Below are 19,861 nucleotides of genomic sequence, written 5' to 3' on the forward strand. Positions count from 1 at the left end.
TCAAATCCAGTTTGAAATTATTTCTTTCAAAAAATGGAGCTACTCATTTTCACTTATTTCAATTGCAGATATGTAAAGATTTACTTTTCCTGTTATGTCATTATTTTAATTTTTGTTTTATTGATCAATATTTTTTCCATGATTTAGCACTCAAGTGATTATCTAGAGAAATGATTCTCAAACTCACAATTCTTACAATCCTTTTAGCACTCTGAAATTATTGAAGAATGTTGTGTTTGGCTTGTGTTTGTGTGGGTTATATCAATACTCATTAGAAGTTAAGGAGAAATCTTAAAATATTTATTAATGATTCAATTAAAATAATAATAGTACACCCATTATTTGTTAATATAACATTGTTAAAATGAAAATTTAAATTTTCACAGCAAAAAATTTAGGAAGGAGAGTGATATTATTTTACATTTTTGTAATTCTCTCTGACATTGACTTATCAGAGACTTCTAAATACTTCTGCTTCTTCATTCAATATGTTGCACATTGATATTTTGGTTAAAGAATCCTTTGTCACAGCTGTGGATATAGCTCATTCGGTAGAATGCTTGTCTAGCATGCACAGGCCCTGGATTCAATCCCCAGCACCATCACAAACAAATAAACAACAACAACAACAACAAAAACAATCCTGTTTCACACTGAGAGATGGAAAAGGAAAGTGTGCTTTAATAGTCTTCTCAGATAATTGTAGATATTCTTTGATATTGCACCTAAATTCCATAACTGGTAGTTTCTGAAAGGTTAATTGCATTGTAGAAACCAAAATCATATAATGAACTTTCTGTACTCTATTACGTGAAAATCTTTAGGCCTGTTTTGTACTTTGAATAGATCTTTTACCTGTGTTTGATTTTGTAACATAATGCATTGGTATTTGTCAATATTGGTTATGTATTCAGATCTTCAAAATGCTAACATTTTTCTTCATACTAGTGAAAAATGGCATCCATTAATATCTCCACCGACTGCATCAGAAAATGACAATGAGGAAATTGTCAATATTGGTAGATGCAAGTTTTCTACATTTCTAAATTTAGTATATCACTTTTTGAATTTCAAATTTCAAGTAAATATTCCAAATATTGCTTGAAAGCTCAAGTGTTTTTTTTGTTGGTGGCAAATACTGTCACTTGTTTGCCTTAAAATGATGGACTTATACTTCATTTACTTTTGAGAAAATGTCAGCTAAATACTCAAGTCTGAACACAGAGTTTGTCAGTCTGTCCTTCTTTCGTGTGAAAATGGAATTCCCAGAAGCAAATTCATCTAGTTCAGCTCCAACCTGGACAAGGCCTCTTCTTCCAGTCAGTCACTGCATTTCAGTTAGTGGTCCCAAGAGTTTTGTATGGCCCTTTTGCAGTCACATGTGGGATCCAGAAGACGCATACCTGAAGTTTGGGATTAATAAAATTAGGATTCTGTCCTGCTTCATAAAGGGGATTCTCAAACAAAACCAGCACTTGTTTGTTTTGTTTGTATTTTGAGCCCAGGAATGTAATGCCTTTAGTACAGTTTGATGTCACTGCTCTGATCTTCATAGGAAACCAGAACCTCTACCCACTACTAGTTTTGTACCATGAGTGCAAATGTCAATACATTTACAGTAAATATGTCTTAGTATAATTGCAAGAACCATTGTTCTCCTCACAGTTTCCTGAAAGTATCTAAGAGACCTCTCTCCAGGAGTCTGCACATTGTGTTCTGGGAATTGCTGCTCGACGAGTTCTGCAGCCCATCTTTAATTAGCAATTATTACCAATGAATTTTTGTTTTGTCTTGTTTTTGTAACGCCGGAGATTGAATCAAAGGGCCTTACACATGCTAGACAAGCAATCTACCCACTGAGCCACATCTCCAGCCCACGATGGAATTTTTGATGAGCATATTTAAACTTATGTTTTCTATTAGGATTGGGAATTAATTGTTATCTATAACTTTTTCATACAAAGCAAAACCTTCAATACAGTTGTTAAACAATTACTCTCCTATCACCTGAGATATTTCATTTTCACTTAGCATCATATTTAAGAAAACTTTCCTTGGGACATTAATTTTATGTCCAAGATCAGAAATTCATTAAAATTAATATTTTTCTGGTTTATTTGATATTCTCTGGTAGCTATGCTGATTTTCTTTTCTATCCATGCACGCCTTTTTTCACTTTGATTCAAGGAATAATTCTTTCAAACAGAATAGATGAATAGAAGGATTTTTAAATCCTTCCATGACTAAATATGTCTTTGTTTTTCTATTACACTAAATTGATCTTTCGCTGTGTTTAAAATTCCATTTTTCTCTTGCCCTGCAGCATTTTGGGATGCAAATAAGAAGTTTACTGACTGCCTGTTTCTTGTTCTGTTGAAAATTACTTAGTTTTTTTCCCCCCAAGTATGTCAGCATTTTTCTATTTTAACTTTAACATAGAAATATCAGCAGAACATGGATCGATGTATTTTTTTTTATTACTCTTCTCAGCACTTTGAGGCCTCTCCTTCTCAAGAACCATTTTTCCTCTGCTCAAGGATATTTTTCTTTCATTATTGTTTGATTATTTATTTCCTCCCTGTCACTCTGTTTCTTGCTTTCTAACTCCTGTTAGTAGACTATTACCCAGAATCATTCTGCAGGCTTTTAATTTGTTTCATGGTTTCTCTTATTATTCGTTTAGAAACTTGATGGGGCTGGGGATGTAGCTCCATGGTGTAACTCTTGCCTGGCATGCACAAGGCCCTGGGTTTAACCTCTGGCACCAAAAAACAATAGCAACAACAACAACAAAAATGTGGATAATGCCTTGCTTTTGTCTCTAGGTTCACTAATCTATTCTTTGCTATCTTTTCCATTCAGCCTTTATACATTTTTAAAATTCGGAAATCATGCATATCATTTTGTGATGATTTTTTCCAAGTGGTTCAGGCTTGTCTTATGGATGCAGTATCTTCTTTTTAACTGTAATTTCTGTATCTGATATTAATTCATCTAGGCTGTTCTGTTTGTCTTGGAGTTTTTCTTTCATTCATGTAAGATTTCCTTAAACATCTGGTGATTCTTAATTCTTCTATTAAAAGTGTAGAGTTAGACCCCTGGGAGTTGTGATGCTGGCGGGGGCTTGTCAGCAGGGTGGAGCTCACTGTTCCCATGGTGGGCTGTTCTGCTACATGTCCTGGCCACAGGTGCTGCAGGACCTGGAGGTTTCCTTTGTATATGTTCAAGTGAGGCCCAAGGGTACAAACTGTGGGTTGGACACATTAGAAAATTTTTAATGTTGCTTTAAACTCATTTTTAAAACATTTTCCCCATTTTTTTTTTTGTGGTAGTTTAAAGTTACTCTAGGAATATTATGAAGTTGTTTCTTTCTCTGGCCCTAGTACCCCTCAAAGGCAGACTCCCACATTTAAGAAGTGTATGTTTAGCTAGTTCCTCTGGATACCCTGTAAGCAACTGGTTTGGTCATCCATCCTGAAGACCCTCAGCCTTTACCCAGCTGAGTGGGATCCACAGTCCTCAGTTATGCATTAACCCTTCCTGTACCAGAGTTGAGGTGCAGCCTCTCAAATCTGGTTTCTCTTTTATTCCAATTTTTTTTCTGCTTTTTATCTTTGACAATTGCACTAAAATCTCTCTTCTCCACATTGGCTATAAACTTTAGAGGTAAATACAGGAAAGGTTTTGAAATGGAAACCTGTCCTGCAAGTCTTGTAAGGTGTCTTTATGCTTGCTTTCCTGCTGCCAGAGGTTTGAGCACTATAAGTTCCTTAGAAACATTGATTCCGTTTTTAAATCTCATAGCTATTTTAGTTAGAAAATAGTTTTCCCTTTAAAAATCATGCTCTCTAAATATAGTATTTCCCTTATTTCTCAATTCTTTAATTTTTATATATTATATAGTCTTTAAATCATATGTATATCACATAAATTATTTGTTAATATTTTTTCCACAGAGCATTTAAAAACAGACAGCCTCTAGTTATGTCAAACTAAAAATGAATAAGGATTTACTATCTATCATCTCACATAATTTATTCAATAAATATATGTTGCCTGACTGATGTGCACACTATAGAATGTGCCAGGATCTTGGACTTCTACAATTTAAATGAATGATCTTTCTCTAGGGAGCTTACAGAGTCCCCCTTTGCACAATTTCTGTATTGCTCTGAATTTTCACACCATCTCAATTATTCCCATGTAGAAAGTTTCCTATCATGTTGTTCTCTTGTCTCCAGTCTATTTCCTAGTGCCCTTTTTGAGTAACTTTTTTTTTTTCTAATTATGAAAGTGGAGTATAGTCAAGAATTGGCAAGAGAAGGATGCTTAAGAATTCATACTCTGGGATGCAATCCAAGTGTGACCTGATTGCTACGTGACTCTTGGAAGTTACTCAGCGATTTTCTCATCTGTATAAAGAACATGATAACCATATCTGACTTTAAGGAGTATGTGATTTAACCCATTTAAGGTACCTATGACATGATCTGCCATATATATGGCCAGTGCTCTATAAGTAGTGTGATATTATTATTGGAGATTATTTTCAAAGTTAAAAGTAAAAGTTCACCTATAGTCACTGTTAACATTTTGAATTTTGATTCACACACACACACACATACACTTACCAATTTTAATAATCTTATAGATTACTGTCTTTATAAATTATCTCCATTTAAAAAATTCTTATCTGTTTTCTTCCACTTTTTATTGTGATATTTTTCTCTTTGTGATTTATACCTTTCCTGCAGCTTCTTTATATTTATTTCTAACCCTTTAGATTCTGGATTACTTAATAGGTGACCTAAGAGCATGCTTAGGGTATTAGCAAAGCTGTAGCACCAAAGAAGAAAGAGAGAGAGAGAGATTTCATTTCAATTGGTGGATCAATATATTTTGCAATCAGTTTGTCTATACTAATTCCCATAGACATAAATTTCATTTCATGGCTTCTTATATTTAAAATCCATGTATTTTATTTGGTGAAGGTCATCATAATTTTTTTCATTGAATTAATTGAATCCTCTCTTTCCCCAATACAAGGGTCTTTGACATGAAGATGGTCAGTACCACCCCAGGGTTATAAATTCATCTTACTTCTCTTGACTTCTGCACAGGTTAGGTCAAAGGCAAGAGGTCAGAGTCATTAATCACAAGCAGTGAGTGTAGAAACTTTCCAATAAGTTTCACCCCTGGTTCTACCATGGGAAGTGTCTGTTGTCTCTTGTGGTCTGCCTCTAGCAAATACCAAAAGGAGGGACGTTACTGAAAGTAGCTAGCAGTGAAACAACTAGCATCATTGGCATTTCAATTGTGACATTAACCCTGGCTAGAATAATTGGTTCATTAATTTACGTTTGAAAGTCTTATCCTATTAATGAAGAAAATGCCAAGATTCTAAAAGAAAATAACAATCGTCCTTTTTTCAAATTTTGCTATTTATGGTCTAAATATGGTTGGGATTTTTTTTTTTTTTTTGCATGGAAGTTGAAGTGACCATGTGAGTCAGTAATTAGCTATAGTGAATCAGCTACAAGAAACAGAAATGGATGAGGACCAAATGTAAATATTTGTGCTGAAGACTCAGAACATGGGTCAAGATATTTGGAGAATAGAACTCATGTGATCTCAGGATAAAGGCTATGAGTGTGTTTGGGGGGCAGATATGAGGCAGAGTATATGATGTGAAATCCTGAACCTTATAGAAAAGCTTTGCTACTTTGTTTATTTATTCTTTTTAGATACACATGACAGTGGGGTGTACTTTGACAGATTATACATACATAGGTAAACTTAATCTAATTAGTATCACATTCTTGTGGTTATACATGATGTAGGGTTTCAATGGTGGCGTATTCATATATGGATATTAGGAAAGTTATGTCCAATTCAATTTATGGTCTCGCTACTTCTTTTTAAAGGGAGGGAAGTCATATGGTGGTGGCTGAAGATCAGGGGTTTGGCTTTCCCATGTTACCTTGCTCCTCTATAATCTTCTGTGACCCAGTGAGAGGGCACTACTCTGTACCTAGCTCTCTGCTAGGAGCATTGCATATATTTCTTCCATTTAATTTATGTAACAACCCTTCCATAGTGAGGAAGCTGAGGTCTAGGTAATAATAGCTAGTGAGTATCAGGGCCAGGGTTTGCGTCTAGGACCATTTCCTGGAAGCATTTTCTATAAACAAATATTTGACACATTTTTAAAGACCCATATTAGATGTTTCTTAAGACGTAAGTGCCCAGGGCCAGTCTAGGTAGCTAATTATATTAATTTACTTGGGGAGATGTGTGTTTGTGATAATACACTTGGGGAATGGGGTGGAAATTGGAACATCTAGAAGAAAAAAAAAAAAAAAAAGGCAATGCTAGAGAAGAAGAGTTTCCAGATTTTAGACTGAAACCAGACCGGTCAGGGATCCAAGACAAGCCAAGGACAGTGGCACAGGGGAGCTGCTGGGGATTTTATTGAATGGAAGTCATTTCTTGGAGTCCCTGGTGGGTCTGACACTTAAATGAGTCATCTTTGCATAGTAGAAATTAAGTGATACACAATACAATGAATAATATACATGCTATAGGAGTTCTTGGCAAGGGGATGCTCTAAAGGAGTAAAACAGGGAAAATTCTGGAACATTTTCTATTGGATAGAATGTTGCAACTGGACTTAGAGTAGTTGTCAGGGAGGGAAACAACCTCAGCAAAGGAATGCATGAAGGTAAGAATGCACTTCTTTAGGGAACTGCAGAGAAAGTGGCTTTTTTAAAAAAAAAATTTTACACACACAATATATTTATATTTATATTTGGGGGGATACTAGGGATTGAATTTAGGAGCACTCAACCACTGAGCCACATCCCATCCCTATTTTGTATTATATTTAGAGACAGGTTTCACTGAGTTGCTTAGCACATCGCCCAGCATTGCTTAGGCTAGGTTTGAACTTGTGATCCTTGTGTCTCAGCCTCCTGAGCCGCTGGGATTACAGGCATGCACCACCACACCCGGCAATGTTTATATGTATACATTAAACAAGTAGAAGGAAATAAATTTTGAGAAACAGATTGAAGCCAGACAAAGGAGGAATTTAAATGTCAGATGGAGGATTTGGGACTTGATGGTATAGGTAGTAAAGAATCATACTACTCTAGAAAATCATGTTCTGTGAAGATTATTCCAGAGGATTTCAATATGGTTCAAAGAGGGGACAGAGACTAGTTAGAAGCATGAAAAGCTAAGACCAAAGCTGAATATGGTGACTGACTTCCTACAAGGGGCACATATTTTTAGAAGGGGAAGATACTATGTGCTAAGTTCCCTGCCTGTGCTCCTTCCCAGAATGTTTATTCTGTGTAGAGGGAGGAGGAGGTGAAGGTGGGTTGATCCTGACAGAGTGATCCAGAGTTTCTGTGGACCTGTAGATTATCATCTCAGTCAGGTGAGTACCCCCTCCCTCCCCGCTCTCTCCTTCAGCTGATGACTCAGTTCTCAAACTTGCTTCCAACCTCTGCAAAATGAAGTAGAGGCTCAAGAAATTAAATAAGGAAAAAAAAAAAAAAAAAAAAGGAATTGTATGTGTGATCTAACTTGACCTTAGCCTTGCTGTGAATGGTCTGGTGCTCATTTGCATTTTCCTTCAAAGAAAGACCCAGGTAGCAAGGGGTAGCAGCTTTGTAGTTGTCATTCTCAGTTCTTTGTCCAAGGCTCCTTAGAAGACAGCAAATCTAGAACTTCACAAAGGACATTTAAGAAAGTGACCAAAGCAGAATTTGAATTATTATTCCCAATGAATGATAATAAAAACTTCACAGAGCGTTTTTAACTTTGGTAAACACTGCACTGTGAAACTTTCCTTTCTTTACAAGTCTACGTTTTTGTTCAGTGTACCAGAGAGATGATTATATTTTTATTAAACCAAACTTCATTCAATAGTGCTCTGTACTGGAGAGATTATAATCTATGAAGAAGAAGAAAAAACCCACCTCATTGCATAGTCACAGGAGAGGAGGGCACAAAGGGCCCCTTGGGCCTTTAAAAGTGTGAAAAGAAATGACCAGTAAAATTGTGCTTTCACTGTATAACTCTTTCCATTTATCATGTAAGAATTTATCAACAATTTCATCCTAGGGGAAAGGCTGATGAATCTCTTACATTCATGAGCTAACATCTGTGCTAAGAACAGATGACATCAGCAATCCAGAAGACTTAGCAGGCAGGATCCCACGAAGGAAGACTCAGGAAAAATATTTCCATGGATCAGGACAGCACTTAGTATAAATCAAGTCTTGGCTATGATCTCTTAGCCTGGGCTTCCTGCTGAACTTTTGGAAATTAGCCTATATTGAAATTAACACTCCTCCTGCAGCGAAGCAATACCTGCTTCTCTCAGGCAGGAAAGAGATCTTTTTCAGTGGTGAGATTCTTGCAAATATGAACCGTTTTCAAGTGATGATGGTTTGACTAACAATTTTTTGACTTGATGATGTGAAAGCAATACACTTTCAGTAGAAATCATACTTTGAATTTTGAATTTTGATCTTTCATCCATCTTGGAACATCTGTACCATGAAGCTCTTTCTTTATTCCTTCCTGTGGGACTGAGCATTTTAGCAAGCATGCATGATGTCTTGGTCCTTAGAGGCAACTGCTGGGGGCTCAGAATCTATTTCTACAACAAGGAGGTGCTATTTTATTGTTAGATCAAAATATGCAAATTTCTCTAGCAGACTCTCCAAAATGAATACGGATATGCTCCTGTTGTCAGAAAATTCCATTATTCTGCACTATAAAACATATTCTTCAATTTAAAAATTATTGCCCATATCTCTCCTTCTCAAAACTGACAAGCACATTCCTAACACTCTTTCAGTTCTGTTCCTCCTTGGTTCTCTGACTAGGTTGGTCTCTTCTGTCATGTGCCTTCACAGCACTGTCCATTTGCTTTCTCATGCTCCTGACCTTTGCAATAGCTGCCCTCTGTCTAGCCTGCTAGATGACAAGCAGTGTGGGATACAGACAGTGTCTGTCTCGTCCCTCCATACTCAACATCTGGTACAATGTCTGTCACCTATTGGGCTGTCCATAAATGCTTATGGAATATTGCTAAATAAATGTTTTCTTTTTAATTAATGGTTATCTTTAGTGCTTTTAAATTATAGTCAACTTTACCAAAAATTGATGTGTACACAAATATTGCAGAACTGTGCAATAGCCTTATCTGTCATTTGCATAGCACAGAGCAGTTTACGGGACCCTATTTTATCAATTATTTTATTTGATCTTCTCAATCATATTGTGGGGTAAGTAGTGGCCATTGCTATCCCTATTTTAGGCAGAAGAAACTGAAATTTAAAGTCCAGCCAGCTTTCCTCCACAGTAGGTAATTGAGCAAAGACTCACTTGTAGGGTTCATGCTATTCCATGTCACCACACTGCCTGTGGCTTGTTAGCCCCTTGATCAGGGTTTTCCTCATTTGCTCCAAGAAACCTGATTACACACTTTTAATTCAATTCATCTGCAATTGTAGGCAATTTTTTCTTTCCTCCTAATCAGCTCCATCAAACGACTGGGACAAAAAGCTCAAACCAGAGTCCTAGAGACCATCTATCCTAGAATTCCACTCTGCTAAATGTACTTTTTCCACCTGCCCCATCCCTACCCTCAGATGTATTTTACTCCAGACCCTTTTCTGACCTTCCACCAGTGCCTGGCATACCAGCATAGAAAGGGCCTTCAATACACTCTGTGTTGAGGGTTCACACCAGCTCTCCATCACACAGGGAGCCGGTGGCAACCCTGAAGGAGTGTAAGCAAAAGGAGACTTCTTTTATAATAACTGTGGGCCATCTGGAGGTGTTGGTAGCTGCATATCCTTTGATTACCGCCAGTGTTGCCTAAACTCATCCTGTCACCTGTCTGTGTGACTCTGTTGTGTGCCAAAGCAGGTGTTACCAAAGTACAATGTCTCATTGTTCCATTTTGGTTCCACTTCAGTGAATAAGCAAGAGAGTCAGAAAGTGAGAGAAAAGCTTCTCCAGGCTCTTTCACTTGACACTCTGGATCCCAGCATGAGGAGCTGCTGGGACGTCATGGTCTTTGGGTATTTGAGTCATTCTCACACCCACCTGATGACACTGCCTTGTGTGTTCATTGTGGAGTTGCACAAGATTGACCTGGCCAGGAATGTTTGACTGACTACTGCCCCTTTCTGTCTCTACTGAAAAGTTCTCCAGATGTACTCCTCACTCTCCATAATGGTCTTTATAGCCTGTAGCTTCTAAATCACCGAAATACAGTAGAATCCTACAACAATGTAGGCTTTGTGCATCACCTGTCTTGTTTCTGTTGCTGCATGTTCTTATTATGCAGAATTATCTGTATGTAATATGCTGTGTATGCCAGGGGCCTTATATTGCCTATTTAATTGAGAAAGACTTAGATTAGTCTGTAATTTGCTAGTAATGTCAAGCATAGATTAAACTAAATAAAAAAACAATGTTTAATAATCGTTGATGTATTGATTACATTTAATGTATTGCACACACTTATAATTAGAACTCAGTTAAATGAAACCTACTCTCACAGGGTTCCATTCAATACTCATTAACAAAGAATAATTAAATAAAATTACTTAGAATAATTGGATATGGAAAGCCAAGTTCGAAGGGGACCAACTTAAACACTACTTAGGCTACCTTTTAAAGACTGTTAGTACTTTTCATAGTGAAAAAATTAATTAGTGATTTTATAAATGCCGCACATCAGTCGCCTTAGTTTTAACCTTTCCTTTCTTCTCCCCCATTCTAGGAAACTAGTATACAAACCAATACTTGTCCACATAAAGTATTTTGTTAGGGGCATAAAGGAAAATTCCCTGATAATGAACCCCACATTTCTTATGTTTTCACAGTAATAAAAGACTAGTGGCCTTAGTGCCCATGCCCAGTGACCCTCCGTTCAACACCCGAAGAGCCTACACCAGCGAGGATGAAGCCTGGAAGTCGTACCTGGAGAACCCCCTGACAGCGGCCACCAAAGCGATGATGAGCATCAATGGTGACGAGGACAGTGCTGCCGCCCTAGGCCTGCTCTATGACTACTACAAGGTGGGTTCTGCCCTCTTGCTTTCCCATTCTTCCTGCCTCCAGGGCTCCCCTGCTGATGGGAGGAGCAGGCCAGGGGACTTCTGTGGAATTCAGCCTCTTCTGTTCTCTTTGCCTCTTTTCGAACTCATCTGTGAAGCCCAACCTCACACCCAACAGAGGAAATGTCCGTTTGGGGATAACTGTTTCTCATGTCCTTTGTGCACATTCATAGCTATTATGTACATATAATTCTTGCTTAACATCATATCACTCATACTTCCTTACTGGCATGTTTACTTTGTGGTTATGATTTTTTGGTGAATAAAGCATATTACATTGTGTGGCTGTACCAACATTTAGCTATTGCTCAGTTCTCAGGTCATTAGGTTGCCTCTAGAGTTTTCAGTTTTACAGGGAATATTTAAGGGGAAGACTTGCAGCAATTTTAATCCTTACTGCCTCTATTAGTTTCAACAGGCACTAAACTTCTATTTTGAAAAATCCTGAAAATGAAATAAATGCAACCTTAGAAAAAATACTTGCTTTATAGCACTTACAAAATAGAACATTTCAGGAAACCCCACAAGAAGAAACAGTCTGTCTTGAGGGACTATAACTGATTTGACTACTCTCTTAGCATTGTTGAAATGTAAATAAAATAAACAAGTGTTTGCTGAAGGATGGGTATACATTGCCTGGATTTGACTGTGAACATCTTTGTTTTATGCTGGGAATTGGCACAGTGGTGAGCTGGCTGTGTTGCTCTTATCTGGGGATGAAAGCCCTCTCTGCATCATGGGACTAACATCCTTGGACAATATCATCAGGAAGAGCAATTTCCCTTTTAGTGATCATCAGTCTCCGCTTCCTGTTGTCTTATCTGAGATGAAGAGCAAGGGTGAGTGACAGCTGTGAGGGATGGACAGGTCAGCCAACCAGGGTTTTTTAAATGAAGATATTATTAACTCTAATGAACATGTCTTTGTTGTTGGGGAATGCTGGAGAACTCTATGAAGTGCTTTTCACCCTTGCTGGTCTAGGCAGACATCCCCCTTTATCCAGTCCAGCAGAGTTGGCAGATGTTGTGGTCTTCTATGAAAGTGTGAAACTCCCAACAGGACTCCTGATATGGTGAGAAGGACCTTAATATTTGGAAAAAGTGGATTCCAGATGCAAGGATGCTTTACATTTCATTTCCTGACAATAAAGGAATAACTTAAACATAAAAAAAAGAAGCCTGAGAACCCAAATGGTTTCATGGTAGACTTTTCTTTCTTCTTTCCTGTTTGTGGTTGTTTCTTATTCTTTATCTTTTCTGACTAAAGATCTCATTTGAAAAGTACAAGGATAAATTCTAAATGTTTTGGAGTGAAAATTTTCAAAATCCTTTTGGGGATCATTCTGAAGCTCAGATCATCAAATCTGCTTTATGCCCTAGATCATTTGTTGAGGTTCAGCTTTTTTTTTTTTTTTTGGTTTCATCCTTAGAAAGTAGTTTTCCCTAATGAGAGGAAAAATAATCAAATCTTGACAGTTTTATTTAATTTTTAAAATCCATTGACAATCATTAAAGTGATTCTGATTTAATCATTCAGATAATTACATTTTTCTAACTTTTGTAATGCTAGTATTTCAGTTAATAGCTTTACTATTTAGAAGAAATATATTGTTCTTTATTTTATTCTGTCATTGTGAAATGAACATAGTTTTAGATGTCTATATTTGATGACAATTCTTTACTTTTAATCAGTGAAAAAAAAAGTCTTGCTTAAAATGTATTTTATTTCCCATAGGGTCAGAGAATAATCTAGTATTAGTAAATATTGATAATCAAGTATTATTAAATGTGGTACCTAGATTACCTCTCCTCTGACACATTTACTGAGATTCAAAGGAAAGTTGAAATATTGTTTTCTGTCAATAATGTGTGACATAGGATATGGAATACATAAAACTCAAATTGTAGCCAAGTCTACAGCTCTTTGTACTGAATTAATATTTTCCAAGATCTATTAGGGTTCTGGCTCCCTTCATTTCACAGAAGATTTGCTTTCTTTTTGCTTGAAACATTTTAGTGCCTGTGAAAAGAATTATTGGACTTGTTTCCAATGATCATTTTTGAGGCTTTGTCTGTTCTCTGGGATGCCTATAGTGTATGTATACTGGGTTTAGAGTTATAAAGTTAAACATCCTGGGATGATAGGCCTTCTCCTATGGCAAAGTGACATGTTAATGAAATAGGAGTGATTTCTCACTTTTTAAAGAATATAAACTGTGAAGTTAAATTAATGTTAACAATTACTGTCACATTATCATTTAAATTTTATCAACTTTTTATACCTCTTTTGAAGTTTGAAGGCTGAGGCAGGAGGATCGCAAGTTCAAAGCCAGCCTCAGCAACTTAACAAGGCCTTAAGTAACTCAGCAAGACCCTGACTCTAAATATAATATAAAAAAGGGCTGGGAACATGACTCAGTGGTTAAGCACCACTGGGTTCAATTCCCAATACCAAAAAAAGAAAAAGACAAAAAGAAATAGTGCTCCCTGTCCTTGGAAATTGGCAAAGGCATGTCTTGGTATAATACTTTATAGATCTCAAGTTTTGTTCACCTACATTTTTAACTGTCACCACAGGATCATTGCAGTGAAGCCCATCAGATTTTACATTTTAGAGTTAGACAACTAAATGGAATTTACCCACGGTCACAGGATAGTCCTGGGTTTCCTAATATCCATTTCATTACAATGCCCACTATCTTAAAAATGCTTTTATTTGAGCCTATTTGTAAATAGTTCAAAATTTTAAAATATACATTTGAATGTTGTGTACTAATTCAGTGATATTTATTAAAAATATGTTGCTATGTTGTGTACTAATTAAGTGGTATTTATTAAAAAAAAGAACTTATTGAATTTCTTATAATTTAGGGACTCAATTCCAGTGCAGCTCTCACAGCAGTTTAAGCTACTTACCAAGAGCAGCTCCAAAGTCAAGTGGAAACTTTCTAGAATTTCAGGCTTGACAGAAAAACATAACAGATTTAATTAGTTAGATATTTTTAAAAAGGAGTTGAATTTATGTCTTAGTCTGTTTTCTGTTGCTATAACTGAACACTACAGACTAGATAATTTATGGAGAGTTAAGGTTTATTTAACTCATAATTCTGGAGGATGTAAAGTTCCAGGACATGAAGCTGGCATTTGGTGAGGGAATTCTTACTGCATAATAACATGGTAAAGGATATCACATAGCATGACAGATTATGTATTCTAGCTCAGGTCTCTCTTTGTCTTTTCATAAAGTCACAAATGTCACTATTGAGGCCCCATCCTCATAATCTACTCTGATCCTGATTACTTCCCAAATGTTCCACTTCCAAATCTCATTACCATGAATTTAGAGTTTAAGTTTCCAATAGGTGAACTTTTGGGGGATGCGTTCATACTGTAGAAACTTACTCTTACTTTAATTTTCCTTGAGAGTTTGTTCTAATCTGGTTCCAGCTTTAATAAAAAGTATACTTGCCCGGTCATAGGTGCCTGTCTGTTCTGCTGACCTGGTAGTGCTGGAAGTAGTTTGTTGGTTTGTTTATCCAACAAATATTCACAATTTAGCTATGATCTTCTAACAGTAGTGATAGATATTATGAGGGTGGATTGGATATCCAACTCAGAGAAGCCACAGAGTCACAGGCCAGGATAAACTACCTATAAACCTGTAACCCACGCGTGGAGTAAGTGCTGTGTTTAGGAGCAGTAAATTGACTGACAATTTTCCAGAGTCCACAGTCATACCAGAGGGAGCAATGCCGGCTCTGCTGCAGAATAGAGGAGGTTGTCAGGTGGACAGATGAGGAGAGAACCTGTCAGATAAAGGGAACAGGAGACAGAAAACATGGGCTATAAAATGCCAAATTGAACTCAGTGGAATCCAAGTAATGGTGCAGCTGAACAGGGGAGGGAACTGAGGTCAGTCAAGAAGGCGGCAGCTCTGTCTTGAAGAGCCCTGCCAGGGCAGGTTGGAGGGCAGGGGCAGGCCAGGGTTGGGTGCATGGTCTTGCTTTTTGCAAAATAAATGAATGATAAATATTTATAAGCTGTTGAGAATTATTTTAAAAAATCAGCTCTTCTACTTTTCTTTTTTTCCAGCCTCCTTGAGGAATAATTGACAAATAGAAATTACATATATTTAAGGCCAACAACTTGATGTTTTGGTATATCAGCTTTTCATTTAAGTTTGTGCAAATCCATTATGGACAATGAAGAAAAGCTTACAGAAGAAAATGAAAAGTTTGTAATCCTTGTGTTATAACATTTGACTTAAATTTCCTCCAATTCCAAAGGATTTTGAGCTTAGGTGAAATAGATGGGAGATATTATCCACACATATTATAGCAGCAACAACAGAGAGGTGGATTGAGGGGAGAGAGTTCAAAAAGCAGTCCATTGCATTAGTTCAGATGAAAAATACTGACCTAAAGGATGAGTATGGGGGAGGGGAGTTCCCTGGATCAGCATTTGTGAGCGTTTTTCCTAAATCATCCATTCAAACAGGCACTACAGAGAGACAAAGCAATATACTCAAGAAATTATTAAGTATTCATTTGAATAAAAACTGGCAACTGATTGTGTGTATGAGAGAGAGTTGCTGGGGAGAGCTCAGAACTAAGAGCAAGATGCCTAGACGAGTCTGGGGTGATCAAGAGTTTGAGGAGCTTGTAGGAAGTCCAGGTGAGATATAGTAAACGTGGATCTAGTGCTCAAGAGAGGGGGCAGAGTTTAGAGGTCTCAGTTTCTCTGAAAACAGTCTGCAAAGTCCAAGGTGATCATGGTTCAGAAAGGCCTGGATTGCAGCAAAGCCAAATAATCAGCAACCAGCAATCATCTCTATAGCTTTTGCTCAACACTGTAGAATGAGCACAGCTGTCTGCCCAGAGCTCATCCTAGTGACTCTGGGCAACAGTAACAATTCCTTCCATGTGTCTTTGGAGTGAGTTTAGAATCCCCCCCTTTTTTTTTTTTTTTTTCTGTTTCTTCGGTTCTGCCTTCCCTAGGCCATTGGAATTGATGAATTTATTCTTGCAGTAAGTATTCTGAGAGGACCTACTACATCCTAGGCACTTAGGACATAATTGCACAGGATAGGCACTCATGGAGATTGTGGTGTTACCATGGATACAGAAATTCAAATGGGACTTGAGGTCTAGTCAGGACTATAAATCTGGAAAAGGTGTGGAGGTGGGGAGTGGGTTGTGTTCCAAGCTGAGCCAACTTTGTATGAGGGCTCTGTTTTGAGAAGGAGCTTTGCATAGTCATCGACACCCTGTGGCTCAAGTGTGATAAGCAGCAACTGGGCTGCTCATGCTGAGATGAGAGGCTTTTGGGAGGTCATGTTCCTAAGAGTATGAGAGAGTTTTAAGTAGCAGCATGAGAAAATCAGACTTGCATTTTTTATGAAGACCACTTGGATGCAGAAAGGAATTGTGGGAATTGAGTGAAGAAGAGGAGAGATGATTCAGGAGATGGTTGCAGCCCAGGCAAGAGGCACTGGGGGCTGAGTCTAGAGGGTGGATTTTAGACACAGGGTATTTCATGCCATTTGGTTGGTGGGGAATGATTCAAAATCAAGGAGAACATGTTTATGCCATAGCACAGAACCTATGGAAGGGATCATAATGAAGTAAAACATCTGTCCTGTGCAAGGCCCTTCCTCACCTGGCTTTCACTAATCTCTGAAGTCACCTCTCCCACTTATACATTTCTTGCTCTAGCAATGACTTCCTTATTCTCTTATATCCTGGGGTTTTATAGAAGCAGTTCCCATAGCTAGAAAGCTTTCTCCATCCACCCAATAAATTCTCTCCCAATCTCAGTGATGCCGGAAGCTATGTCCTCTAGGTTTCCAGAGCACCCTGCACATAGCTCATTTTACATCAAATCTCTGGGGACTGGATTTTTTGAAAACACTATTAGGGAACATGTGTAGAGAAGCCAGGTGCTTCCTGGTGGGGATGAGCTGTGTGATAAACCAGGACACAGCCGCAGGAAATCTGGGGAGACAGGGTCTTCTCCTTAAATACTGTTTTCTCCCTGCTACCTTAAAAGTGCACATTCTGGTAAAATATGCATGACATCAAATTTAGTCATTATTAAGTGCACAGTTCAGTGGCACTAAGTAAGTTATGTGAACATTTCCACCATTCATCTCCAGGACTTTCTCATCTTTCCAAGCTGAAACTCTGTACCCATCCACCACTAACTCCTCATTCTCCCCCGCCCGACCCCTAGGGATTTCTATTCTGACTTCTGTCACTTTGTCCTATTCTAGGTGCCTCATATAAATGGACTCATACAACCTTTGTCCTTTTGTGTCTTAGTTTATTAGCTTAATATCATCAAGTTTCATCCATAGTATAGCATAATTACCATAATTATAGCAGAATTTCATTCCTTGTTAAGTCCAAATAATATTCCTATGTATGATACACCACATTTTGTTTACCCATTCATCTGTTGATATATACTTGGATTGTCTCATTTGGGTTATCATGAATAAAGCTGCAATGAACATTGGTGTACTAGGTATTGAAATTTTATGATCTGTCCTCTTCAATACGTCACAGGAACCATGTTTTATTCATGCCATTTCTATCTAATACTTAACAATGCCTGGTACATTGTAGATTCCCCAAATTAACATAAAGGACTTACAATTGATTTATTTTACTTTAACAAATACCTATAAAGCACCGGACATTCTAAATGCTTTTAAAAATGTACCTCATTTAATTTTACTAAAAGCCTACGAAGTACGGGATGATCATTAAGCTCAGTTTACAGAGATGAGGAAAGCTGAGTTTAGTCAGAGTCAAACCCAGGCAATCAGGCTTTAGGTTTTGACCCTTGGTGACCCTGCTGTCACCTCCCTAGTCCAGCTACCTGGGCTTGCATACATATCTGGGCCATAGGAATTACTCAAGGAGTCCAATGGAAGAATATTTCTCGTCAATGTGTTTATATCTTAAGATGTGAGGCTGCATTTGGATGCAAAGGAGATTGGTTAAAAGAAAATCTGAAGATGTATTGAAAATCCAAAGACAAACAGGTAAAAAACAAAAACAAAAACAAAACTAAACAACCAAACAAATCCCAACCTACTTACTCATGTGTTGGGAAACGATGGCTGAGCAGAGGATCCATGATACAGTAGGGAGACGATGGTTGGAGAACTGCTGGTGGGGTGTCCTCCTAACACCTTTTCAGTAACACTTCAGGTAACACGTTGGCATTAGGGTTAAGATGATAATGAAAGTGCACTGGAAAAAGAAATTGTGGAGTCAAGTTCCCAAGCTGTGTAGGGAGGGTGGTAATGGGTGGCATATTAGCTGCTTGTTCCCCCACTGGCTGAGAGTGTGGTCCCCTCCTCAATCCCCCTGCTCTTGCTGGCACCTGATGTCCCTTATCAGAGGGAAGGGATAGTCTTTGCTCCTTAACAAGATGCTTTCTGTAACTCCATGATATTTTCTGTCTGCTCAAAGGCACCCATGTCCTGACTCAACCCATACAAGTTGCTCCTCTCCAAAAGTGGGGAGGGCATGGAAGTATCAGGGCCAGGGACAAGGTCATCAAAATCATGTCTGTTGTGACTTATGTTTATCACCACCCCCTTTTATTCTGGATCCACTGTCATTGTCACTCAAGCTACTCACTCTTTAACATCTCGTGACAGTAACAGATTTGCCATTTCTTCCCAGAGAATGTTCCATTGTGATTTCTTTGTTTACACTGCTGTCTGGTTCTGCCCACGGTCCCTGTTGCCTACATGTCAGTCTGATTGATTGATCATGTTTCCAGGTTCCTCGAGACAAGAGGTTGCTGTCTGTCAACAAAGCAAGTGACAATCAAGAAGACCAGGATAAAAGGTATGATGGGTGTAAAGGAATCTACTGGGCCCCCAGAATATCTCCTTTTCTACATTTTTTTGAAAAAAGTAGTATTCAACTAATGAAATTTTGTTCTTGAGAGGTGATGTGTTCAAAAAGCTTTGCCCTCCTCTGCCTGTTGGAGTTTGGACCCAAACTGAATCTCTCACTAGGGAGAGAAAATTCCATTGTTTTGATTATGCATCCAGAAGGTCATCAGCAAGCTTTGCAGACGAGGAGCCTGCCAAGGAGGCTGAGAAGCCTGAGAATAGGCTGGCAAGGGAGCTGACTGCTGGGGTAAACATTTCTGACCAGTACCATGGCTCCACCACTGCGCCAGGCCTGGAGGGAGTGAGACACGGAAGGATCAGGATCAAGGATTCCTCTTCCTAAGGGAGGTGGTAGGGATCCTTCTTAGCCGAGGGAGGCAGCTGGTGGAGGGCCAGGATCTGTGTGAGTGCTCTTTAGATGCAAAGGTGGGAAAGCCATTAGGAGATCATTGTGTCACCCCCTGTGCACACACACCTTTCTGCCCCTTTTAATTAAGAGCCAGTAACAACCAGGACACAGGTAAATTGATATTTAAAAGGGGAAAAAATGCCACCAGTTTTATGTCTAATGAAACCAGTTGGAGAATGTGACTTGAAATCTGTAGCCCATAAATCTTCAGTCTTGACTTAGATGACTTAAGGTAGAACGTCATACCACTGTGGTACAGCAGGGTGCTGTCTTTTGGTTCAGGATGATCCAAACAAAAAGAGGGGACCACCTTTCAGCTACTTCCCTTCAAGTCATCTACTTTTCCTCTGCAGTGGGATGGAGAGAAATCACAGGGGTTTTCTCTAGAAGT

At 38.2% G+C, this 19,861-nt stretch overlaps 1 protein-coding gene across 2 annotated transcripts in view; it reads left to right on the forward strand.

Moving 5' to 3' along the window:
* Positions 1 to 10,920: 10,920 nt before the first annotated feature.
* Positions 10,921 to 19,861, forward strand: part of Grhl2 (grainyhead like transcription factor 2) — a 103,042-nt gene continuing 94,101 nt past the window's right edge. Inside the window, exons 1-2 of one of the 2 annotated variants that reach the window (XM_076836030.1) lie at positions 10,921 to 11,109; positions 18,944 to 19,011. In XM_076836030.1, coding sequence (XP_076692145.1) covers positions 10,942 to 11,109; positions 18,944 to 19,011 — 236 coding nt within the window. In that variant the 5' untranslated portion in view covers positions 10,921 to 10,941. The remainder of the gene's footprint in view (positions 11,110 to 18,943; positions 19,012 to 19,861) is intronic. The other variant, XM_076836029.1, reaches the window with a different exon arrangement.

Source organism: Callospermophilus lateralis, chromosome 16, assembly GCF_048772815.1.
Source record: "Callospermophilus lateralis isolate mCalLat2 chromosome 16, mCalLat2.hap1, whole genome shotgun sequence".
NCBI classification, from domain to species: domain Eukaryota; kingdom Metazoa; phylum Chordata; class Mammalia; order Rodentia; family Sciuridae; genus Callospermophilus; species Callospermophilus lateralis.